A 24,423-nucleotide genomic window follows, 5' to 3' on the forward strand; every position below is an offset into this window, starting at 1 on the left:
TGCCTATAGTTTTCTTTTAGAGCTCTTCAGCCAATTATACATTATAGTATAGCAAAAGTAGTGGAATTCTGGCCTATATAATTTTAGGCTGCAGGTGCATTGCATATTTCAGTCCTTCCCGATTTTAAAACGCTCCCTGCATGAAACAAATTAGTGCTTCAGGAAGTGAGCTAGGCTAAACCTTTGAGCTAATTTACCAGACTCAACTAAGCTGGGAAGGAGGAAGTTTGTCCCCCCCCCCTTTTACTTTTCACGGGAAAGCATTACAATCTTCTTCGTCCATGTCTGAATATTTCTACCTCTTCGTTCCGCATAACGTGAGGATTGGCTTTTTTAGGTACCTATTAGTGAGAAAGGAAAGCGTTCGGATAGGCCCATTTTCTCATCTCTTGCTCCGGTGGCTCGCTGCCCCCTACAGGAGAAGGAGGCGAGCCGAGCTGGCAGAGCAACAAGAACGGGGAGGAGTGTGGCGGTGTTTCTCTTGTTCTCCGTTCCCTACGAGCACTTCCGAGGTCGAGGCTCGAAAGCGGCTGCGCAGACCTCGACGACGAGACTCGCTGTGGGACAGCGCTGCGGGAGCTCCTCGTCCAGGGGAGCCGGAGGCGTCGTGTGAAGTTGCACGGTTGAGACGGCCACTGCGGCGGTACCGCTGCCACCATGTCTCGGGGCTCGATCGAGATCCCCCTCCGGGACACTGACGAGGTGGGTGGCGCGGGGACTTTTCGGAAAGCGCTTGTGATGTTTTGTTTTGTTTTGTTGCGGGGGGAGGGAGTTTAGTCGCCTGCTTCGCTTTTCCCTTTTCGTGTGTTCGTCCGTTGTTCCCTTGGAGGGAGCTGTATAGTGAGAGCTTTGTGGGCGAACCCATTAAGGAGATAGTCCCAGAACTGCCTTGTTTCTGAGGAACCGAGGCACTAGTGTAAATTAACCCCAAATAACTACCGATGTGTTTCCGATATTTATCTTGCGCAATAAGCATTGGAGTTTCTATATCAGCCCTAAGCCCTAACCTGTGTCACTTTCTTTACCAGCCTGTGCGTTTGACAGGCTGTAGGAAGGATAGCATAACCAACTTATCTGTGTGTATGAATCTTGCTTCTATGCCCATAATATTAACTTCCCTCGTCTCTGTGTGTGTCACACACAAGGCAATACCAATAACATGTCTTTTTGTCTATACTTGCTCAACTCCCAGCATGTACAGGTGTGTACATGGATCTGGGAGTTGGAGAACCCACATAAGATGAGCCTAGTAGCCTCTCCCTGGCTCTGTATTGAAAATCATTTTCCCAGTTTAGAATTGTCACTCCAAATGCAAACATGCATTCAAAGAGGATAACAGTTTTGTTAATTCTGTGCTTCTCTGAGGACACGGATAAATGTTGTTGTGGACATCCAAATGTTGTTGGGCTCTACCTTGTATCCTTCCCTGCCAGCTTCGCCAGTGCTCAGTGGTGATGGGAGTGGTGGCCGTCCAGGTGTTGCTGGATTACAAGTGCCCTATCCCTATTTCAGGACTGCTTCTTATAACTTTTTTTCCCCATAGGAATAACTTCTGTATAAGAAAACGCATAAATCCTGCATGTAATCCATTTCATATTAAGGATGCATGGGTTCTTATTTTTCTGCATGTTTCTGTGTAGGAAAGTAGCCATGTGTGAGGTGTCCCCAAGTTGTGGGATTACAAAAGTTGGCTCTTTAAGCATATTAATCAAGGGGGATAGTTAAAGCATCTTCAGGGAATAACTAGTAGGTATCACTTTCAAATGTGCTTGAAAACTTGCTTTAAGATGCATGATTACTATAATATGTGCCTTAATACCTCATAAATTTTGCCTATAGCAAGTTATGAATATTTATAATTTCAGTATCTTTTTTTTCCAGGTCATTGAGCTTGACTTTGATCAGTTACCGGAGGGGGATGAAGTTATAAGTATTCTGAAACAGGAACATACTCAACTGCACATATGGATTGCTCTAGCGGTTAGTATTTTGCCAGTTCATTGTATATATTTACTTAATATACTTTTATCCCACCCTTATCTGTCACTTATACATATGTATAAATGTGAGTGTTAGTGTGTTTTAGTTTTGAAATAACTGCTCTTGTTTCTTCTCCCACTTTTTATTTATATTGTTGTGCCCTGTTCAAAATATCCATTTATTGATCTCTTGTATATGTGGGATTAGGACTAGCTCATTTCAGTAGCTGATCCATGTACATAAGAGCCCGTTGGATCAGGCCAATGGCCCTTCTAGTGTAGAATCCTGTTCTCACAGTGGCCAGACAGTTGCCATGCAAAGCCACAAACAAGACCTGAGTAAAAAGAGTACTCTTCCCTCCTGCAGTTTCTAGCAACTGGTATTTGGAAGTATACTGCCTCTGCCTATGGAGGCAGAACATAACTGTAATGGCTAGTAGCCACTGATACCTTTTTTCTCCATGAATTTATCTAATCCTCTTTTAAATCCACCCAGATTGGTGGCCATCACTTCCTCTTGTGGGAGCGAAGAAATCTGTGTGCGTAGTGCTGTCTTTCATTGAAATGAATGGGTGGCATGTTTCAGGAGCATGCCAGAGCTTCTGTGCCTTAAACAGATTGCTTCATCAGAGTGTACCTGTATACCTGAAAGCTAATTGTAGTTCAGTCTAAAGCTGGAGTTTGTGTCGTGTGTTAATTAGACATAGCACATTATTGTCAAAATCAAGCATAGATAGGAGGTATTGAAAAGGGAAGTTGGATCTTTAGAAATGTAGTGCCAGCTTTGCCTCATTTCTGTAATCCAATCATTTGAAAATGCATGTACATTGTTTGCTGTGTGTATTTTCCAGGTACAGGGTGATATTCATTACTAGTCCTACTCAGAGTAGACCTATCGAAGTTAATAACCGTGAGTAAGGTTCATTCACTTTAATGGGACTACTCTGAGAAGAAGTTAGCTGAATACAACCCACAGTTTCTGAAACTAGCTTGCAATCCTATGGATACTTACTGGAAGTAAATCCTATTGAACACAGAATTGCTTGGTTCTGACTAATCTATGGAATTGCACTATTACAGTGTGATTCACTGTCCGCCTGTGTTGATAGTTCTCAATACATGAATAGAGTAGTGTAAAACAAGGACTCACTAATAATAATTTCAGTTTGTATGCTGCTTTGTTACCTAATTGTACGAAAGTGGCTCACAACTTAACAGCAATACATATTTGTAATACATCATTACAGTAAACAGTCTCATACTAATTCATTTCAAAACATAGTAAAAAATTTAAAAAACTAATTTTGATAATATTATAACATTTTAAATTCATTATAAAATAGGCAATATCAATATTTTAGAGACACATAAATTGATATTATTTCTTTAAATAGGTAGCCAGAGTTGGATATGATAAAACTTTACAGTGCAGAAAGTTATTCCTTAATATAACCAGCAGCCAGTACATCAAAAGTCCAGGAAATGGCAGTCAGATTTCTTACAACCTGCAGAAGATGGTATTTTGCATGCCCCACACCCTCTCATATTCTGGTGCAGTTCTTAAAAGCTTCAACACTGACAGATGGTGGTGGTTAATATATGTTCCTGCTGCATCTGGAGGTGGTGGCTGCAGAGATATGCCTACCTAGTCTGGAAAGTGAGTGTTTTCAATTTTCCTAGGGCAGGACTGTCCCTGTAGTAGTTGATCTCTCACATGCCCTACACACTCATGTATTGTGATGCAATTCTTAAAGGTCCCAGTTACTCGTGATCTCACCACTAGCAAATACATATTTTGCTTGGGCCAGAACAGAGAATCCAAGAGAGTCTCTGCCCTTCTTTTGTGTGCAGAGAAGCATGAAGACTCTCCTTGATGACAGGCTGACTTCAGAAGCATGGCAGAATGGCAAGGACTCGCCCTGATGCTATGCTGAACACCAGAGACACTTGAAGATTCATGAGGCACTGCTTTCTGAATGTCTGGGGCTTAGTGCAGTTGGAATGAGCCCCTCCTCCGCTCTGGAGGAGGTCAGGAACTCATACCACTCCATGCACACAGGTGTGCTGGGCTTCAAACTCAGTGTAATGTCAGGAGATCCTGTTCCGTCCCTCTGCAAGGTATCATGAGCAGAACAGTTTTGGCTGACTACCAAGACAAGACAAAATTTGTTAGCCCCTGAAATGATCAGTAAATTGTCCCATTCATTTTAATACTGAAATGAGGAAGGGCGGGATAGAAATCAAAATAAATTAAATAAATAAATAATATTTTACAGATCATTTCTACACTTCTGTCTTTATCAGGGGCATTTATTGGTGACGGCAGCATGTCACCAATCATCACAATGCAGTACATTCTGTAGAATATGCAGTTTTGAACTTGTTTTATTTTGTGTGCGTTTTCATAGTACAAAAATTGAATGGAACAGATACTGATTTGATAATGTCTACCTAATGTCCACCATTAAGTTGATGAATTGTTTCCTTGTAGAGTAATATGAAACATAGTACATATGTCTTTGCATTTGCTTTTTCTAGTTGGAATATTACAAACAAGGCAAAACAGAAGATTTTGTGAAACTGCTGGAGGCTGCTCGTATAGATGGAAACCTGGATTACAGAGACCATGAAAAAGATCAGATGACTTGTTTAGATACCTTAGCAGCCTACTATGTACAGCAGGCTCGGAAAGAAAAGAATAAAGACAACAAGAAAGAGCTCATTACACAAGCTACTCTGCTGTACACTATGGCTGACAAAATCATCATGTATGATCAGGTAAGAACGAATCAATTTATAATGAAAATTTCCTAATTTGTGTGCTTGCTTTGTAACAGAGTAACACTGATTAACTAGTTGGGACATTAAAGTCATGCCCTTACATACTTAGCTTACGTACAAATGATATATATTTTCTCCTAATGTACTATTTTCTTAAAGATAATTGCCCCAATCCAAGAGACAGAAAGTGCAATGGAATAAGAACATAAGAAGAGCTTACTGGATCAGGCCAGTGGCCCATCTACTCCAGCATCCTGTTCTCATAGTTGCTCTGAACACACTGCCATGGAAGAACCAAAGTTAGATAACCATGCAGAACGTTGTTGTTAGATGTCATTTGCTTTCGCTCATGTGACATACGTACACCATGTTGTGTACTTTCTCCGGCTGATCTGCAAGCAGAGAACTGTTTCAGCTTGTGGACTGCTGCCGCAAGAACAAGGCTGATAATTGTTATGGGGAAGGTAGCCGTTGTCATAATTTTATCAATTGTTTAATAAAATCAGTGTTATCTGTTCTTGGCCAAATCTGCTGAAGTTATTTTTCTAGTGCATTTTGGAGCATTCTCCCTCCATATTCCTGGCCTGTACAAGTAGCGGCAGTAGTAATTTTTTATAAACTATATAAAGCTGCTAGGTGCTGTACAGTTAATAATAATAAAAAAGCCTTGTCCATAGTCTATCAATTTGATCAGAGACAAGATACATTAAAAAAAGAAAGGAGATAAAAGAGGAAGATCAATTGGGGAAAAGTCTGGGGGAAGGGCAATAGTTCAGTAGTAGAGCGTCTGCTTTGCATATAAAAAGCTCCAGGTTCAGTCTTTGGCATATCCAGGTGTGTCTGGGATAGGCTCCTGACTGAAATCCTGGAGAGCCACTGCCAGTGATTGTAAAGTCTACATTGTGGAGTGTGCTGAACTAGATGAACCAATGGTCTGACAAAGGCAGATCCCTCTGTTCCTGTTACAGTCGTAGAGGAATGGAAGGACATCCTAACGGTAGGGAAAAGAGAACTAAATGGGTTCAGCAGAAATAGCCAGTGGAATAAGGTGAAACAAAGTTAGCACTCTTTTGACGTAAAGACAATGTACATCTGTTTCTTGCTTTTCTAGAACCACTTATTGGGAAGAGCCTGTTTCTGTCTTCTGGAGGGTGATAAAATGGATCAAGCTGATGCACAGTTTCATTTTGTGCTCAACCAGTCTCCAAATAATATTCCAGCCCTTCTTGGTGAGAACTGAAATATATTTGAGGTGTCTTCCCTTCATCATACACTCTATGTACTGGTTTTAACTAATAAAACCTTAGGCCCAACATCCCTTTACAGACTACCTCCTTTCCTTGTGCTCTTGATCAGTTTTGAAGACCACAAAGAGAGCTACCTTCTCTTTGCATAAAATATCCTTCCATTGCAAGCATGTTAGTCCAAACCTGAGCACCTTTTGAGAAATGTTGTGAGACTTGCCTAATTTGGCTGGGCAACAGAGCTCAGGGTTAAGTTCCGTGCTCAAATTACACCTTACCTATTTTGTATGGCCTTTTAATGTATTTTTGAACACGGGAGGACATGATTTGGCTAAAACTGGGGGGAATCGCAAGGGGCTTTGGGATTTCATTAAGGTCACCTCTACCGGTTCTTTAGTAGTATGAGCATTAAGTTGGTTAAGGGTAAAAATAACTCACTGACATTTTATTTGCTGAGATGAAGAGTGCCAACATTTGGGAGAGAGGGAATAGTAACTTCAGGTTGTCATTGCTGGATGTTTGTGTTCGTTCATTCAAGTGTTCTTTGAATGAATATGCTGCTTTCATAGGCCCCATCAATACTATACATTTAAAGCAGAGTTATACCACTTTACATTCTTGGCTTCCACCAAAGAATCCTGGGAACTGTAGTTTGTTAAGGGTGCTGAGAGTTATTAGGAGACCCTTATTCCCCACACAGAGGTACAATTCCCAGAGTTCCCTGGGAAGAGGGACTGATTATTAAACCACTCCAGGAATTGTAGCTCTGTGATGGGGTTATATATGCTGCAGCAGCCATCAAGATCATGAGATTGCTTGCCAGAAACCATTCCCCTTCTCCCATCCTCTTCCCTTCTCCCATCCTCTAACCTAGAACACAACTAATGTATTATGAATATGAAAACATGTACTGTACAAGAATGTAACCCCCATGACCTGTATGTACCCCAATTCTTTACTGTACAAAAAAAAACTTTTTTTAAAAAAAAAAGATCACGAGCTTTGTGTAGATATTAGTAAAACACCCTTGCACATCTGAGATCTGTTCTCTTCTCCCCAGTTCTCCACCTCAGAGTGCGTTTCTAGATAGTATGGGGTGGAGAGAAAGATACAGTCCTATTCCCAATTTGACTATGTTTTGTATCTTGTATGAATACAGACAGGATTTTGTCTCTGTCTCTCTCAACACTGCTGTGTTAATGAAAACAGAGTATCTGGAAATTTCCCTCTCCACTTATTCCATACAGCACAGAAAGGCCAGTGGGAAGTGAAAATACCCTTTGTAAGAGTCATTCATATCAGTTTTTGTCATATTGAATTTTGTACTGTCAGATTTTCCTTCAGTTCTAAATACTGTTACTTGAGGTTTATATCCATTGAAGTCAAGCGAGTGTATTTCCAGATAAATGTGCTTCAGATCAGGCCCATTACACTCAAAATACTTGCTGTTTGAGTGGTGTTCTTTTGTGCGTTCTTGTACATACATGCTTGCAGCTAGTAAAACAATGAATTACTATTGATTTGTCATAATTGTCCGACATGAAACGTCAGTAGCTATTTATCAACATTTATTGCTGTTGTCTAATAGGTAAGGCATGCATTTCATTCAACAAGAAAGACTATAGAGGGGCCCTTGCCTACTACAAAAAGGCTCTGCGCACCAACCCAGGTTGTCCAGGTAAGGAGCAGGAAAAATGTCACTTTAATAAAAGACAATTCTAGCTCATCCAGATGCTGCCCCCAGGAATGTCATAAACAGAGTAATAGCACCTCTGTCTCCCTCCCTCCCTTCCCCAGCAGCTGGGATTCATTGGTATATTATCACTAAACCTGGAGTTCTATAGAAACATAACTAATAGCCAGTGATAGATGTATTTTTCCATGACCTTAGTATGCAGTATATATGCTCTGGCACTGAGCTATGGTCTCTCTGTTAGAAGATCTTATTTTTGTTCTGAAGACATTTCTGCCTGATGGAGAATTCTTGAGGCTGCAGTACTCCAAAATCAACAGATTTTGAAAATGGGGGAGGAGTGCTTGAGGCCGACTGGGGAAGTTGGGAATTCTTCTTTGGCTCAAATAGTAATTCAAGCTGGGGAATAATTTTGCATCTTATGAAGCTTGTTCATCCTGAGGCATTGCTTTATGAGCCCTGAAGATCATTTCCAAGGCTGAGTTCAGAACTTTGCTGGCATCTTAATCTGTAATGTTAGTTTTGTGAATTCTTGTTCCCATCTTGTTCTGTGTACTCTAGAACAGCTCTCATGTAAAGTGAGATAATATCAATTTCCAGGTATTTGTTATTGTCATCTGTATTGTTGTAAATTGAAGGCAATGATAGACCCATTCTTTTCTCATTCTCTAAAATCTTTCTATGGTTGTATTCAGCGTAACACTAAGGTGAATGTTCTGTCAGCAGAATGTTTTCCTTTTGCCTCCCCCTGTGTACCCCCTAAATCTGCTCTGGGGTTTCCCCATGCCTCCAGAGTAGATTTGGGGACAGCATGAGATGTGCGTGGGAGGAGGAAGGAGAAGTATCCTCATGCAAATGGAAGTTGCTCTGCTCACACAATTATTTACTTGAATGCTGCCATAATTCTTTAAAATTCTTTTTGAAGCCATTTACACAACTGAGAATCTCAGTATCTTGAGGAAATAAGAGCCCTCTTCATGTGTTCATCTGAACACATGAGTGTTAAATGTGTAAAAGAGTGGGGGCACGCATCGTGCTGATGTCCTTGTGCTCAGGGCTCCTCTCACCCCTTCATATATTTTATCACATGAGGGACAGCAGGAACAAGCACACTAGCCTCTCCCTCTCCCATATCACTGCTTGTTCCCTCCAGTTGTTGGAAAGCAAAGATCTGCAGCAGACACCTATTGTACTCGTAATCATGCATACTGCAAGTACAGTCGGTAGCTCCCTGCAGATGTTTGCCCTCCAGTACAGGAGGGCACTGGAGACATGTACAGTAATGTGATGCAGCTAACACAGTTGTCTCTGCTTTTCTTCTCCTTGCATGAGAGGCATTGTGCCTGAGAAGGACTGAGGATATATGCAAATCTTTAGTTGTAAGTTTCCAGGCAGTGACCATTGCAAATAGTTGCTATCGCTGTTGTAAAGTCCCAGGTACAGATTTAAGAGCTCTAGAAATAATAAATTATGAACTTACGTTGCTTAAATTGCAATAGAAGTATAAACGGCTATGTTCTTTTTCTCCCCACTAGCTGAGGTTCGATTGGGTATGGGCCATTGCTTTGTAAAACTGAACAAGCTGGAGAAAGCTCGCCTCGCATTTAGCCGGGCGCTGGAACTCAATTCCAAATGTGTCGGGGCTTTAGTTGGATTGGCTGTTCTGGAACTCAATAATAAAGAGGTGGGTTTGACCTAAAGTGCTAATACTGGAATATGCTTCATTGATGGTCTAGTCACACAGTCTTCTATACAGACATGAAAACTATGCCAGTTGAAATAAAAACCTCACTGCATCTTATCTTAATAAATCTATATACAGTTTTTTCTGATTTTGAGAAGTAATGTAACCCTTGAAGACTTGTCTTTAAAATTGAGCTGGTTTAGGCAAGGTAAGGGCCATTGGCCATTTCCAGGTTGCCAGCGCATACTTAGTCTGCTGCACTCTTGGCACTGTCAAGTGACTCACCCTGGTCGGGTCTTTCCCCCTTTCTTCCCCACAGGAATTGGGAGAGGGGGAACTTGCCAAGATGTTTTTTGCACATGGTGCTCATGTTGTAGCATATAGAGCTGCAGTATGAAATAGTGTGTTAAATAAAAACTAAAAACTGATACCAAGCTGAATCTGTTACATGTAATTTAAATGGCATATTTAAATTTACATGTTGGTTAGTACTATAAAATCCTTGATTGGCTTAAATAGAAGTCTGTCAGGCTTAACACTTCTCAAGGTACAAGGAAGGCAGAAGTATTCCAAGTTACAAAAGAAGTATAGGTCAGAAGGTTTCAAAATTTTAGTTAGGAGACATCTTGATAGACTTTAGTCTTTGCTTGTGGTTTGATGCCCTCATCTAGTAATCTATCCATTATCCCTAGTGTGTGTTAATGGCGTAATTCACACATCTCACTACCATGGTTTAGTAAGATGTGCAAGAGCCGCCATTAGCCTTGGACTCATGTACTTTCTCCCCTTTGTCCCTGTGGCTGGGAGGAGGACTTCACCAGTGTGCTCTCTCTCCCCTCCCCCCAGTTTCCATTGAAGTTGCCTTGTCATGTCATCTAGAATAATGATTGTAGTTTGTCATTAACTGTTAGTTTAAACAAGGCAACTTCAGTAATACTTGGTTTGGAGTTGGGTTATTTTGAAACTGGCCAGAGTTAGCAATAAATCATGGTTCCATGGTTTGCAAACATGGCCATTGTCACCAGTTTTGATGGCCTTCAGTCCACTAGGATCCATGTTCTGCTTCTGATCTACCATTTAGAATATTCATTGTTGCAAGCAGTATGGGTTGTATTCAACTACATCCTACTCAGAATAGACCCATTGAAATTAATGAACCGAAGATAGTCATGTTTATTAACTTCAGTGGGTCTACTCTGAGTAGAATTAGCACTGAATAGTACCCTCTATCCTAACTGGCGTAAAGCCAGAGTGTCACAAGAACACAGTTTTCTTTCATTTTTAGAAATGGGTTAAAAAGGACCAGGAAGAGTCTTTGTTGGCCCTTGTACTGCTATTCTTGGCTCTTAGGGTAAATTTCTCACATGCTAGAGTTGACTTTAAAGTAAAGGTGTCCCTGCGTTTCCGACTCTTGCGACGTTTACTAGGCAGACAGTATATATGGGGTGGGATTGCCAGTTCCTTCCCCAGCCTTTCTTTACCCCCCAGCATATGCCGGGTACGCATTTTACTGACCACAGATGGATGGAAAGCTGAGTGGACCTTGACCACTTTTACCGGAGATTCGACTTCCTCCTTCCGTTGGAATCGAACTCCGGCCGTGAGCAGAGCTTCGGCTGCATTACCGCCGCTTACCACTCTGCGCCACGGAGGATCTGTAGAGTTGACTTTAAGTAGCTTTTATTCTTATGATTAATAATATCATTAATGTGACTTTTATAGTCCTCCTCTCAGACATCTTCACAGCATGCCTGTAATGTAGACTGTTGTTTCCCCTTTTACAGAGAGGGAGCTGAGACTGAGATGCTTTAGGACACCAAGCTGCATGGAATAGAATGCCCCATGAGACCATAGTATTATTATTGTTATTATAATTATAATTAATTAATTAATTAGATATGTATCTCACCCTTCCTCCCAGTAGTAGTAGCCCAGGGTGGCAAAAACACTCTAAAACATCATAAAAACAGATTTTAAAATATATTAAAACAAAACATCCTTAAAAACATTTTTTTAAAAAAAGGATAGTTTAAAAGGATAGTTCTAAGAAGATAGTAAAGGCACAACTAGAAAGCTTACAAATGTTTAAGCATAAATAAAAAAAATCTGTTAATGTTGCTTTTAGGCCGATTCTATCAAAAATGGTGTCCAACTACTTTCTCGAGCATATACAATCGATCCCAGTAACCCGATGGTGCTAAACCACTTGGCTAATCACTTCTTCTTCAAAAAGGTAAGACAAATGTAGGATGCTGGAGTTGTTGAAATATTGCTAGTGGAACGTCTTCAGGCAGTTTCATAACTGATCATGCTTTATATTTTGACATTATTTATAACATTTGTGGTAACACAAAAAAGTGAACTTCAGAATCGTGTTTTTAACTAAAGGCCAAGAAAAGCCATGCTTCAATGTTTTTGTTTTAAACAATTATATGCTCACCAGGATTGCCTAAAGCCATTTCTAATGTCATGATTACTGTTGTTGAAACATTGTCTTTGAATTCTAATTGGGGTCAGTTCATGCTGGTTGCAATGCTGCTGAAGTTTCTAAACACAGATTCCTCAGGCTTGTGTATATCACACTCACGTGGAGAAAACAGAGTATTAGCCAGACAAATATACATATTTTAGTTATATGTAATTGCTTCGGTTCCCACAATCACTTCTCGAAATGCTTGAGGATTTCAATAGACAAGAACCATATGTGATCTTTCAAACAATGGAAGATCAGGTTTCTAGGTACCAAGTGTTCTAGACCGTGATTTCGAATACCATAAGAAAATGATTATGACCATTGTATTTTCTTTCTACAGGATTATGGTAAAGTCCAGCACTTGGCTCTTCATGCTTTCCATAATACAGAAGTTGAAGCAATGCAGGCTGAAAGCTGCTACCAGTTAGCTAGGTCTTTTCACGTCCAGGTACTTTGAAAGCCTCTCTTTCTACATTGCATTCTTATTTTTGAAATGATTTTTATGATGCACATGAAAATCTAACTGCCTTTTTTCCCATCTTACCTTAGGAAGATTATGATCAGGCTTTCCAATACTACTACCAAGCTACACAGTTTGCTTCCTCTTCTTTTGTGCTACCATTTTTTGGACTTGGTCAAATGTATATTTACAGGGGAGATAAAGAAAATGCATCACAGTGTTTTGAAAAAGTTTTGAAAGCCTATCCTAACAATTACGAAACTATGAAAATTCTCGGGTCTCTGTATGCTGCTTCAGAAGATCAAGACAAACGAGATATTGCAAAGGTACAATCAGCAGGAAGCATCTTAGGTTGGGGCTGCAATCCAGTACCTGCTTATCTAGGAGTAATCCTTATTGAACTCAATAGGACACTTCAGAGTAGACAATTGTAATGTATTTATTAGGCCTAGTTTGCACATAACGCTAAACCAAGGCGTAGCACAAACGTGTAGGTTCCTGGTAAGCCAAGTATCAACCTTCGTTACAGCTCTTGGTTTGTCTGTAGCTTTTATTTAAGAGCTAGCATGCCATTCCAGCTCAAATGCCCACCATGCACTTCAAATCCTGTGGTTGGTGTATTCTAATGTTTTTGGTACTCATGCGATTTAATAATTCACACAGTGTTCATTGTGATGCAGGCTAATTTCTCTGCATCAATGGGAATTTATTTTTACAGTGTTTTTAATGGCAGTAGTTTGAGTTCTGTATATTGATAACGTATTACCTTCATCAAGGAAAAGGCAAGAACTTGGGAACATTGGTTCCACAGGTTAGGAAGTGTCAAACTGTGTGCAGATGTGCTACATCCCAGAAAGTAAAGTAAAGACATTGCATGTTGACAATTATTAATTTGACAAATGTTTGTTCTGATGCTTAATAATTCAACAAGTTTTTAATGATGGTAGTTAATATCTGTAAATCTGGAACTTGCTAGCTTTATAAAAATGCCTCTGACTCTTCTCAAGTATCTTGTCTTTGTTTTCGTGACAAAATAATAAAACTACAGTGCACTTTAATTTTTTTTATCTTTTGGCAATTTAAAGGTATGTGCATGCATAAATAACCATTGTGTGTTGTAGGGTCATTTGAAGAAGGTGACAGAACAGTACCCAGATGATGTAGAAGCCTGGATTGAACTAGCACAAATCTTAGAGCAGACAGATATACAGGTATGGAGAAGATGTGTAATGTACCCTTGGTTTTTAAGCTGAACAGTTATGCATAGAACTGAAAGTTTCCACTCTCTACCGTCTCTAAATTTCATAGGGTGCTCTTTCTGCATATGGTACAGCAACACGAATCCTTCAGGAGAAAGTGCAAGCTGATGTACCTCCAGAAATTTTGAATAATGTGGGTGCTCTCCACTTTAGACTTGGAAACTTAGGAGAAGCAAAGGTGTGAAACTCATTATTACTACTACTGTGTAACATGTTTATAGCTTGTTCTATATATTTCGTATTCAAGATACATACTTTTTTTGCTCCCTTTTCCGTATTTACCCTTAGAAATACTTCTTGGCATCTCTTGATCGTGCTAAAGCAGAAGCCGAACATGATGAGCATTATTACAATGCTATTTCAGTGACTACATCCTACAACCTTGCCAGATTGTATGAAGCAATGTGTGAATTCCATGAGGCAGACAAATTGTACAAAAACATCCTAAAAGAACATCCTAACTATGTTGACTGTAAGAAGTCTTGGTGTGGCAGTTTTCAGTTTTATTTGAGCGATCCCTTGTGTCTGTGTGCATTCATGTTTGTTCTTATAATCTTAACTATCTACTCACTGGTGGTTTTGTGTAAAGCATTATAGCTAAGTAGCATGCAGAATGTATCCTCCTTGTCAGAAGGAACTTTTCGCCAACTTTCTGTGCAGTTCAGTTCATACAGCTAGAAGACCATTCAGATGTCATTGTTTTATTGATTAGAAGTCTAAGCTGCTCAATTTTCCTTGCTTTGAATTTGTGTGTGTGTGTGTGTGTGTGTGTGTGTATATATATATATATATATAATTTCAGAAGCTACTTTAAAAGCCTCTGTAACTTGTACCAGGAAAACTTGTAAAGCTTGCCATGTTAACTGTCTGACATTGTGCATGTACATATAATCGATGGTTGAAATGCATTCGTGCAACTTACTTGGACAGAACAGTCCTCCTTTGCTTTGTGTTTCAGTTTAGTGCCACAAGAGAGCTTGCAGCTATAAGTTGTGGACTTTGCATTGTTCCCATGTAATTTGAGAATGGTGTATAGTATCCCTGGGTTGCCCTACCAAGCCCTTTTTTCTGCTGCCACTTAACAGCCACACAATAACTTTATATGCTACATCTGGCAATTGATGGCTGTTCACTGCACAGTTATGCCAACCCACTCTGCTGTCATCCCAACCCAATGCGACATCATACATCCAAATGCTTGGTGCAGTAGATACACCTTCTCATGAATGATTACTTAATGACACTCTGGCTTCCATCACTGGGCCTTGCTCCCCCCACTTTATTTTATGTTTTTATAACAGGGCCTTTAATTATTAAAATACATTTTCCTGTGTTCAGGCTATCTACGTTTAGGAACGATGGCTAGAGATAAAGGAAACTTTTATGAAGCTTCTGAGTGGTTTAAAGAAGCACTTCACATCAATCAGGTTAGTAAGAATTTGTAAATATTCAACTAGCTCATAGACTATGAATTAAAGTTTTCTATGAAGCGAGCACAAATCATTTTTTTGTTTCTCGCATAGATTAGCATATATTCAGCTTCCATGCTCTGCTTGAAATAACCATTTGATAATGCATCTTTATATGATTAGTTGGGGTACATAAAGAAACATTCTTGGCAGCTGCTTTGGAGTATTACTCCCTTTAGAGATCTGCCCAAGATATGTGGAAGAGAGATACACTTTTTTAAAAATCAAATAGTTGAACTTAGTAAAGCTTTTTAAATAAAAAATAATACTCTTGCACTATTACTCTTACCCTAAACGTGGAGGATTGGAGGAAGATTAGAAAGAAATATTCACTGCAAACTGGTTGCATTTTAGTATATTTGGTTGTGTATTTCAGGACCATCCAGATGCTTGGTCCCTAATTGGTAATCTTCATTTGGCCAAACAAGAGTGGGGTCCAGGACAGAAGAAATTTGAAAGAATATTGAAACAGCCATCAACTCAGAATGACACTTACTCTATGTTGGCTCTTGGCAATGTGTGGTTACAGACTCTGCACCAGCCCACTAGGGACAGAGAGAAGGTAAATGCTGCACATGTTCATACTGCATTTCTATGGCCACTTGAATGGTTGGGCATTACCTGTTCCATGGACCAGTTGAGATCTAGTCAGCAGATTTCATTGTCTGTGCTGACTTTGCAGTAGGTTTGAAAAGCAACAGCTGGTGGGAGCATGGTTTTTATGGTGATTGTGACTGTGAATCTTTTCCCTGAAGGTGGTTAGAAGAGTTATTTTACTTTTAACAGGCTATAATACCTCTCTCTTTCAAAAGGTTTTTTGACTGACCAAAGTTTCTGGGGCTATTAGGTATTTATGTTGACCGACATTGATTGATACGGCTTTAATGTCTTCTTATCATTTGATTGTTTGGGAAAATGCCGTTGAAATATTTAAATTGCAAATACCCATTTTCACAAGACTTCCTGTCATCTTTGTAGGAAAAACGTCATCAAGATCGTGCACTAGCAATCTACAAACAGGTACTCAGGAATGACTCTAAGAATTTGTATGCTGCTAACGGCATAGGTGATTATTGGGTTCAGATTTCTTCTCTAAATTTTCTTCTAGCATTCTACTGGGCTTGAGGTAGTGCATATATCTGAACGTTCTCCTCTGGCTTCTCTTTTCTAGGAGCTGTACTGGCACACAAAGGATATTTCCGTGAAGCTCGTGATGTTTTTGCCCAAGTCAGAGAGGCAACAGCAGATATTAGTGATGTGTGGCTCAATCTGGCACACATTTATGTGGAACAGAAGCAGTACATCAGTGCTGTTCAGATGGTAATCCTGAAAAAATAGACAGACTGTTTTAAAAAATGTAAAGACAAGGGTTTTCCATAAGGAGTCTTTTTTAAAAAAAGCTTTTTGGTATGATAGCACCTTATTAAATAATTACTTGCCATGAAATATCTTTCTTTCAGCATGATCTTATTTCATAAAAGCAATAAGGAGCTATCTCTATTAAACCTACAAATTCAGGGCATCAGCTAGAACTGCTCTTTAATGAAACAATGAGTAGAGGGAGGGTGAGAGAGAGAACGCTTATTTCAAAAACACGGCAAAGAGGTTCACATGTGTTCTATGTATATAGAAAACTTAAAGGCTGAGCCTCCTAACCAAAGCTTATTCAGTGTTAGCAAAATAATCTTTCCTCACCTTTCATTTAAGTGCACAATTCAATGCTGAATATAATACTGAACTGCTAGCTAAAGTATTTGATGATTTGACTATATCAAATTGTTAGGCCTGCCAGACATACACTTTTATTTTACTGTTGGAGGAAATACCTTTCCTCCTCAATTGCTGCCCCTTTCCCTTATCGCAGTTTCCACCAGGTGTTGGTAGGAACTTTAGGTGAAAGTAGCAAGGATGGGAACGAACTTCACCAAGGAAGTGTGGTGTACCAACTACAACCTGGTATAGAAAATGCCATGATAATACAGTGGGCAAACAAACCCTGAGCTGCTTACTTTGCCTTAATGAATATATCAGAGGCTCTGTACCAAGCCTTAAGCAGGCAATTTTCAAAGTTCTTAGTATTGTCAATGTCATCGCACTAAAAATACCCCAAATTTTGAGCTACCAACGTGTATGTCCCTGGGTAGAAATAATGAAGTACTAAATACAAAAACTACTGTGAAGCCTTTTTGTTGATTTGCCTTGTTTACAGTAGAATGTACAAAATAGAGACAAATTCCTGGTAAGAAAAGCTAGTGTACTCATTAAATACCGCTTGCATTTTCTGTCCTTTAAATTTCGTGGGCTTGTATCCAACACTGCAAATCCATAGGCGCAACGGACTTCTGTGCACTCAACAAAGCTTCTTCTTCCTCCTCTCTTGTCCCCTCCAGCTCCCCGTGTGCCATCAGGATCAGCTCTGGAGGGTTGGGAGGACCCTATGAAGCAGATTTTGGGGATGCATGAGGGAAGGAGAAGAAATGGCAGACCTGTTGCACGAGCAGAACCCTGCTGATGCAGCATGGGCTGCAACCTATGGTGTTTTTTTCCTGTCCTGAAATTTGTATAGTAAATTTCAGCAATGACTCTTTAGATCATGTATTCAAAGTGGAAACCTTCATGTTGCCCAAAGTATCTGAGGCTTCTAGGCTTGCAGAAGTGAGCAATTCATGGCAGTGCTTACTGTCTGGAGACACATACAGCAGACCTAATGACTTACTAGTCCTTACTTAATTAGTTACTGGCACCAATGAGATCTTCCTTGGTGTGCCAAATTTTCTCAAGACTGCAGTGTGGGACGAAAAGGTTTTTAAAAGCCCTCCCTGTGTATCTACTGTTTGAAGTTGAGATAAAAAATATACAACTGCAGACACATTTAGCAGCACATTAAGTTATTCTTTGAACCCTACTGAACTTGAAAGGACCGAACTTCAGAGCAAACATGCTTAGGATTCAGCTGCAAGTTCCTGTGAAACATATTTAAGCCCTTTATCCAATTTAATGAAGCATGTCCGTTCTATCAAAACAGAGTTTTAAACTTAAAAACATTTAATTTTCTCCCTTGTAGTATGAAAACTGTCTCAGAAAATTCTATAAACACCAGAACACGGAGGTACTGTTGTATTTAGCCCGAGCTCTCTTCAAATGTGGCAAATTACAAGAATGCAAGCAAACGCTGCTGAAGGTAATATTCAGCTTGTTACTTTTATTGCTACAGTGGAAGTGCTGTAGCACCAACTTGTGTGTGTTAGAGTTGAGACTGGTTCACACATATTAAATTTAAAGCTTTATTTGAATCCTCAGGCTAGACATGTAGCACCCAGTGATACGGTCCTTATGTTCAATGTCGCCTTGGTGCTGCAGAGGCTGGCTACTTCTGTCTTGAAAGATGAAAAAAGTAACCTGAAGGAAGTGCTAAATGCTGTGAAAGAGCTGGAGCTGGCTCACAGGTAAGCAAATCTACCATAACTTTATTTACTATTTAGCTACCTATTAGTGCATCATACTAGTGTTTTGTGAAACTGACAAAGCAAATACCAAACTTACCATTTTATTAATATTTTGCACAGCTTTATAGATGGATTTAGTGTTGGCTAGAGGCTTCTCAGATTTGCCAAACAGTTTCTTAATTAAAGTTTTGGATTTATATTATTCATTCATTTAGTTTGTATACCACCCTTTATAGAAGAATCCCAAAACGGTTTACTTAATAAAACTTCGAAGTACAAAACATCCACTCAACAGTTACAATTGAAACTCTGCAGAATATCCAATATACAGACGAAGAATAGCTATAAAAAATCCAATCCAACGGCAGCAGCTCCAATAGAGCATTAATTTACCAAACCTCCCCAAAGGCCTGTATGAAGAGACGTATCTTCAATTTTAAGCCATAAGTTTCATTATGGACTAACAGGAACTCCTGTAAGTTCTATCCAATAGCAGTTAGATCCTTCTTTCAATAAGCTGCATGAAATGAGATGCAAAATAATGACCTCCACCCAAAAAAGTAAACTAATTGAATTATACTTACAGAAAGTTGGGAGGTAGTGGGCCTTCTTGCTTTAACAGCTTCCTCCAGTTACTCTCATCCTCCAGAGCTGCAGCTAGATGGGCAGTTAACACTCGTTAGGAGCAGCAGTGATGAAAATTCCCAGCAGAGCCTAGAAAGAACTGGGAGCTAGAAGGTGAAGAATAGGCTTTCAGAATAGTATCCTGCTGTTGTAACCTTCAAGGGTTGCTGCATTTGTTGGCACGTAGGAGAACAATTTCTAGACACAAAGCCACTCCAAACAGAAGCAAACTATGACTTAGGACTTGATATTTCTATTGTTTCTACACTGGAAACTTGTTTTAAAAGATGAAAGCTATTTTTATTTCATACCTCACTGTCTATATACAGCCAGTTGTTTTTTCTCATAGTATTATAGTACTTTTTGCAATATTTACAGGTGTGAAATGATAATTGGTGCCAAATAATGTGCCTCCTCAGTTTCATTTGCTTGAGATTTCCATTAAACAGTTGTTTGACAGGTTCTACAACATCCCCAATACTTTCCCAGAGCATCTGCAAGAATGATTCAGTCCTTTACAAAAATAATCCAAATCCATTACAAGTAGTATGGATTTTTTTTTTTACTTTATAAAGAGAAGGGAATTGTATCCAAAGTACTTTGAGAATATTTTTCAGATGGAAGTTGAAAAGTGTATTTTGATATGTGAGGCATTAGGCAATGTAAGGGGTCAAGATTAGAATATTACTTTGTAGTGGCATCTGAAAAAATTTTAGGATGCATCTGAAGTATTTTAAAATTTTGATTCCTAACTTATTTTCTGTTCAGATACTTCAGTTATTTGAGCAAAGTAGGAGATAAGATGAGATTTGATTTGGCACTTGCTGCAACTGAAGCAAGGTAAGAACTGTGTGTTTGTGCTCTGCATAACCAATGACTACAAGAATCTAAATGCATTATGTGAATTTGTATAACACATGAGTTCATAGAATCATAGAATAGTAGAGTTGGAAGGGGCCTACAAGGCCATCGAGTCCAACCCCCTGCTCAATGCAGGAATCCAAATCAAATAGAATCATAGAATAGTAGAGTTGTAGGATTTGGTTACTTCTGTACAGAGGTTTAAAGCAAACTAACATAACCATAGCTAAATCCACACTTGGTAGGAGTGTTAATTTAGGCCCCACGTATCTTCCTGAACAGGAAGGGGACAGCGATCAGCCATCTGTTGGGCAGTTAGGATCTGGCGGATGTGGACATGCAGCACTGGTTGTGTTCACACATCACATTAAATTGCAGTTTATACATGAATGGGCAGCGTGCTAGTGCATGCTGCTCTGAAGCCCCTTACTTTACTCCACCTCTGCTTCTGGCCACATCTCAAGCAAAATACCACAAGCCTTGGCTTCATATGTCATCTGAACCTAGGCTCATGGTATGTTTCCCTCCAAAATAAACCATGAGCTTTATGTTCCACTTGTGATCTGGTTTGGGGGAAAACAAGCCATGAGCCTCAAGCCTGGATTTGGATGACAAGTTGAGGCTTGTGGTTTGTTGGTTTGAAACTCAGCCACTCTGAGGAGAGGAGTGAAGCAGTAACTTCTGAACGGCATGCAACAGAGTGGTGCTTGTTTGCGTTATTGTTTAACTATGGTTTAACATGACATGCAAAGCAGGCCATGTCAATAGCTCTTTGCTATGTTTGCATATCTCTGGATCAGGGCCCTGATAAATGAATTGTGGTAGTTGGCATTCTTTAGACTACTTAGTTTTCTGGTGATGGTTATACATATGTAATAAATTCAACTGTTGGGTTTTCTTCCAACAGCTGTTTGAAATGTTTAGCGCAGAAGTTCATTCTGTGAACTAAATGTTTTAAAGATTGTCCTTTTAATGAAGAACTTTGTTTGTTAGACTCTTAAAAGACTACCTTTTTCTGCTTAGTTTAGTTGTTCTCAAAAGGCAGCTCTGAGCAACTTTTGTTGCTGACTTTTTCTTTTTAGTACCAAGTTCTTAACTTAATTGGGGAAAAGATGCAGTGCAGAAGTTACTTAATGTGTTTAACAGGGTTGATTTAAACCATTATTTAAAACACTCCGCTGAAGGACTCAATTTTAATTATTTAAATCAGTTTAAATCACTAGTGAAGAAGATTCTATTGATCATTTTTAGTAGAATTACATTATTGTGTAATATAACCATAATGCATATTCAGAGATGTAAGTTTCACTAGAAGGTAGGTGCACACTAAGCAATTCTTCTTAATTGTTTTCAAATTAATTTTCATCAAAAATGGGATGATAATTTGATTATTTTAATACTAAAGCAGATTGAACTTGTGAAGTCATTTAAGAGATGAACCAGCTCCAACTGTTCGGTTAATCATGATATTTTTGTCATGATGTGTTGGAATCACCACCACCAAACAGGCTTTTAAATTGTACTAACAAGATTGCTTATTCTGGTTAATTTTCTTCTTCAACAACAGCTGTTCAGTTTTTAGATAAGTGTAAAGTTTTTTAAAAAAGAAAATTTAGGCAATTTCAACCAAGTCAACATGAGAAGCTTAAAATATTGGTTGGTACAGTTAACTCAGTCTTCTTTCTCACCTTCGTTTTACTTGTTCCTTGCCTGGAAAAGAAATAGCAGCTTTCTTGCTTTTTCAGTTCCCAATTTATTTCTCAATTTAGAGTGAATTAGTCCAGAGGAAAAAATTCTTTCTACACCTGCAGAAGAGGCTACTGCTGGATTGCCACTTCAATGGTCTCCTCCTTGTTCAGATCTACTCCGTCTCTCTAAATTCTCTATTCATTTACCTTCTCTATCTTTGCATTTAGAGAGAGGCATGGCTTTAAAAGAGAGCGAGAGAGAGTATGCACTTCATGTATACCATGTGCAGAATAGGACTGATCCCATCTCCATAAACTGCTTTTATAGAGTATAATTAGAAGTTGTATAATCTAGTATTCATGATGATGTCTTTAACCTAGGCTCTTTTTTAACTAATTGTTTTAAGAAAATTTTGAAATCCGACGTAAATTTTAAAAATCTGATTTTTAAATTTTTTTTAAAAAATCATTGATTTTTAAAACCTTGGTGTTTAAAGAGCTGAATATACGGCTTGAGAACAGGATCATCTCACCTTTTATATATCTAGTCGATCACTTCACTTTGCAGGTGAGGGCCTCCTGCAGATACCATCTCATCAGGAGATCTGTTCCACACAACATAAGAAGCAGACCTTTAGTGTTGTGGCAGCTATCCTTTGGAATTTCCTCCTCTTAAATATTAGATAGGCACAGTCTCTGTTGTTTTTTTGGCATCTACTGAAGACTTTCCTCTTTCAACAAGCCTTTTAGGTAGATATCCGATGCCAGTATTTTATCACTTGTTTTCCACTCTGGGCTCCTTTTGGAAGGAAAGGCGGGATATAAATGTAAAAATATTAAAATGACATAGCTAAACTATACTTGTCTGTATAGTTTTTAGAAGTGCAATGTACAGTTGGAATAGAGCAATATATAAATGAGCAATTCTCACTGGGAGTCTAGTCTCTGCCATGTTTTAAAAGTAGCTTGACTCTTTGATCATGGAAACCGCCCCAGGAAAACTAATGAAGGAGGCTGCCCCAGCTGCATAGATGTTTTTTTCTTGTGGCTTACTGTGTTCTTGTTGCTCAACCAACTGCATTTACTCATGAGGAAGCACTTACAGTTTTCCAACTATAAGCTGTATTTCTATCTTGGCGATTGGCTTGGAGCCCTTTTTTAAAAAATGTTTTTGCTAATCCTCCGAATCTTAACTCCAACTGAACAGGCAGTGTTCTGATCTGCTGAGTCAAGCTCAGTATCATGTGGCTCGGGCTCGTAAGCAGGATGAAGAAGAGCGGGAGCTGCGAGCGAAACAAGAGCAAGAAAAAGAACTGCTGCGCCAGAAGTTACTCAAAGAACAGGTACTTTAGTCTTTCTGCTACTGCCGTAGAATAGAATACTGCCCATTATGCTGCAGCAAAGAACAGCCAAGGGAGCAGGTGTGCAGCGACAGTGATGTGCTTAAGTTGTTGTGTGGAGGTCTAGCAGTTGTATAAATGTATACAGGTTTTCCAACCAAAACAGATTTGGAGGGATGGGGAGTTCAATTTTAAGCTATAGGTAATTAGGAATTGGGCAAGTATCATACTATATTTATTGCCACCTATCAGGTCTGTAAAACAGCAATACCTTGCTTTTCACTGCATGGGTCTTTGTAGCGTGCCATATGCAGTGGGGTCTCCATTTCATTGTTTCAGAGCAGACCATTCAAAGGCAGCTAATGCACAATTAGGCCTTTGCATCATGAAGAACCCAGGTGACTCTTCAGCAATAGTCTGACTTGTTTGTTAAAAATAGGAGATCGGTTTATGTCTGTAGCTAAATTCATGTTTTGCATAACTGCATCAGTACTGTTGGTAAAAGCATACTAGTTGGGTTGTCCTTTCTTTTCCAGGAAGAAAAGCGCCTCAGGGAAATAGAAGAACAAAAAAAACTTTTGGAACAGAGAGCACAGTATGTGGAGAAGACCAAGAATATTCTGATGTTTACTGGAGAAGTTGAAGGATCAAAAGAGAAAAAACGTGGTGGAGCTGGCCGGGTACAGAATAAGTTTTTGGATTTAATAGTCCCTCAAATAGTTCAAATGTAATGGTAGGCTTTACTACCAAGTTGTAAAGTTGTACTGTGGTGTCAGACTCTTTGCTTCACGTGGAAAAGGCTGTGGAAAAACAGTGTCAAATTTTAGACATTTGAAGACCAGAATTTAAAGCCATGTAAGAAACTTAGACTTGTTTTTGCCAATTTAGATACATATGAGATTGTCTTTGAACTTATTTCTTTGGAGTGTAAGTGCAGAGAGAGGAGGTTTTCTTTTTAACCTTTAACAGAAAGTGACACACACATACTGATTTGTCCTTTCTGTTTGCCTAATGTCCAGACTAAGAATGTATGATTGCCTTCTTTCATTTACTGCCACTTCTTCTCTTTCCATTGCATCTGAAAGCTCTTCAAGTACAAGTATTCATTAAATACTCTTTCCATCTTCCTCTAATCTTTTCATTTTCTGCAATTGATTATTAACTATAATTGTACTATTTGTTCTTCTCTCTACATTGATATGTTTTTAATCTAGTAGGCCTTATCTGCTTGTCCTGTGTCCATTAGTTTTGGTGATCACAGTTTCATTCTGATATTCTTTCTTTATTTGTGATTTTACATAATTGCTGTCTTGTAGTAATAATGCTGAAGGGCTGTGCAGAAATTTCTTTAATAAAGTCCAAACCTAATACTACTTCACATCACCTACACTCTACATTGGAAGAGATCTGGCTTCTAAAATT

General features: G+C 39.1%; 1 protein-coding gene across 1 annotated transcript in view; it reads left to right on the forward strand.

Annotated features, from left to right (window-relative positions):
- Positions 1–370: 370 nt before the first annotated feature.
- Positions 371–24,423, forward strand: part of CTR9 (CTR9 homolog, Paf1/RNA polymerase II complex component) — a 28,889-nt gene continuing 4,836 nt past the window's right edge. Inside the window, exons 1-21 of the mRNA XM_061610413.1 lie at positions 371–702; positions 1,882–1,980; positions 4,518–4,757; positions 5,872–5,989; positions 7,593–7,682; positions 9,233–9,381; positions 11,507–11,614; positions 12,195–12,302; positions 12,404–12,640; positions 13,436–13,525; positions 13,623–13,751; positions 13,862–14,045; positions 14,912–15,000; positions 15,419–15,604; positions 16,021–16,108; positions 16,214–16,362; positions 18,107–18,223; positions 18,343–18,488; positions 19,881–19,952; positions 22,869–23,004; positions 23,538–23,681. Of these exons, the coding sequence (XP_061466397.1) occupies positions 658–702; positions 1,882–1,980; positions 4,518–4,757; positions 5,872–5,989; positions 7,593–7,682; positions 9,233–9,381; positions 11,507–11,614; positions 12,195–12,302; positions 12,404–12,640; positions 13,436–13,525; positions 13,623–13,751; positions 13,862–14,045; positions 14,912–15,000; positions 15,419–15,604; positions 16,021–16,108; positions 16,214–16,362; positions 18,107–18,223; positions 18,343–18,488; positions 19,881–19,952; positions 22,869–23,004; positions 23,538–23,681 (2,724 nt within the window). The 5' untranslated portion in view covers positions 371–657. The remainder of the gene's footprint in view (positions 703–1,881; positions 1,981–4,517; positions 4,758–5,871; positions 5,990–7,592; positions 7,683–9,232; positions 9,382–11,506; positions 11,615–12,194; positions 12,303–12,403; positions 12,641–13,435; positions 13,526–13,622; positions 13,752–13,861; positions 14,046–14,911; positions 15,001–15,418; positions 15,605–16,020; positions 16,109–16,213; positions 16,363–18,106; positions 18,224–18,342; positions 18,489–19,880; positions 19,953–22,868; positions 23,005–23,537; positions 23,682–24,423) is intronic.

The sequence above is a fragment of the Rhineura floridana genome, chromosome 2, assembly GCF_030035675.1.
Source record: "Rhineura floridana isolate rRhiFlo1 chromosome 2, rRhiFlo1.hap2, whole genome shotgun sequence".
NCBI classification, from domain to species: domain Eukaryota; kingdom Metazoa; phylum Chordata; class Lepidosauria; order Squamata; family Rhineuridae; genus Rhineura; species Rhineura floridana.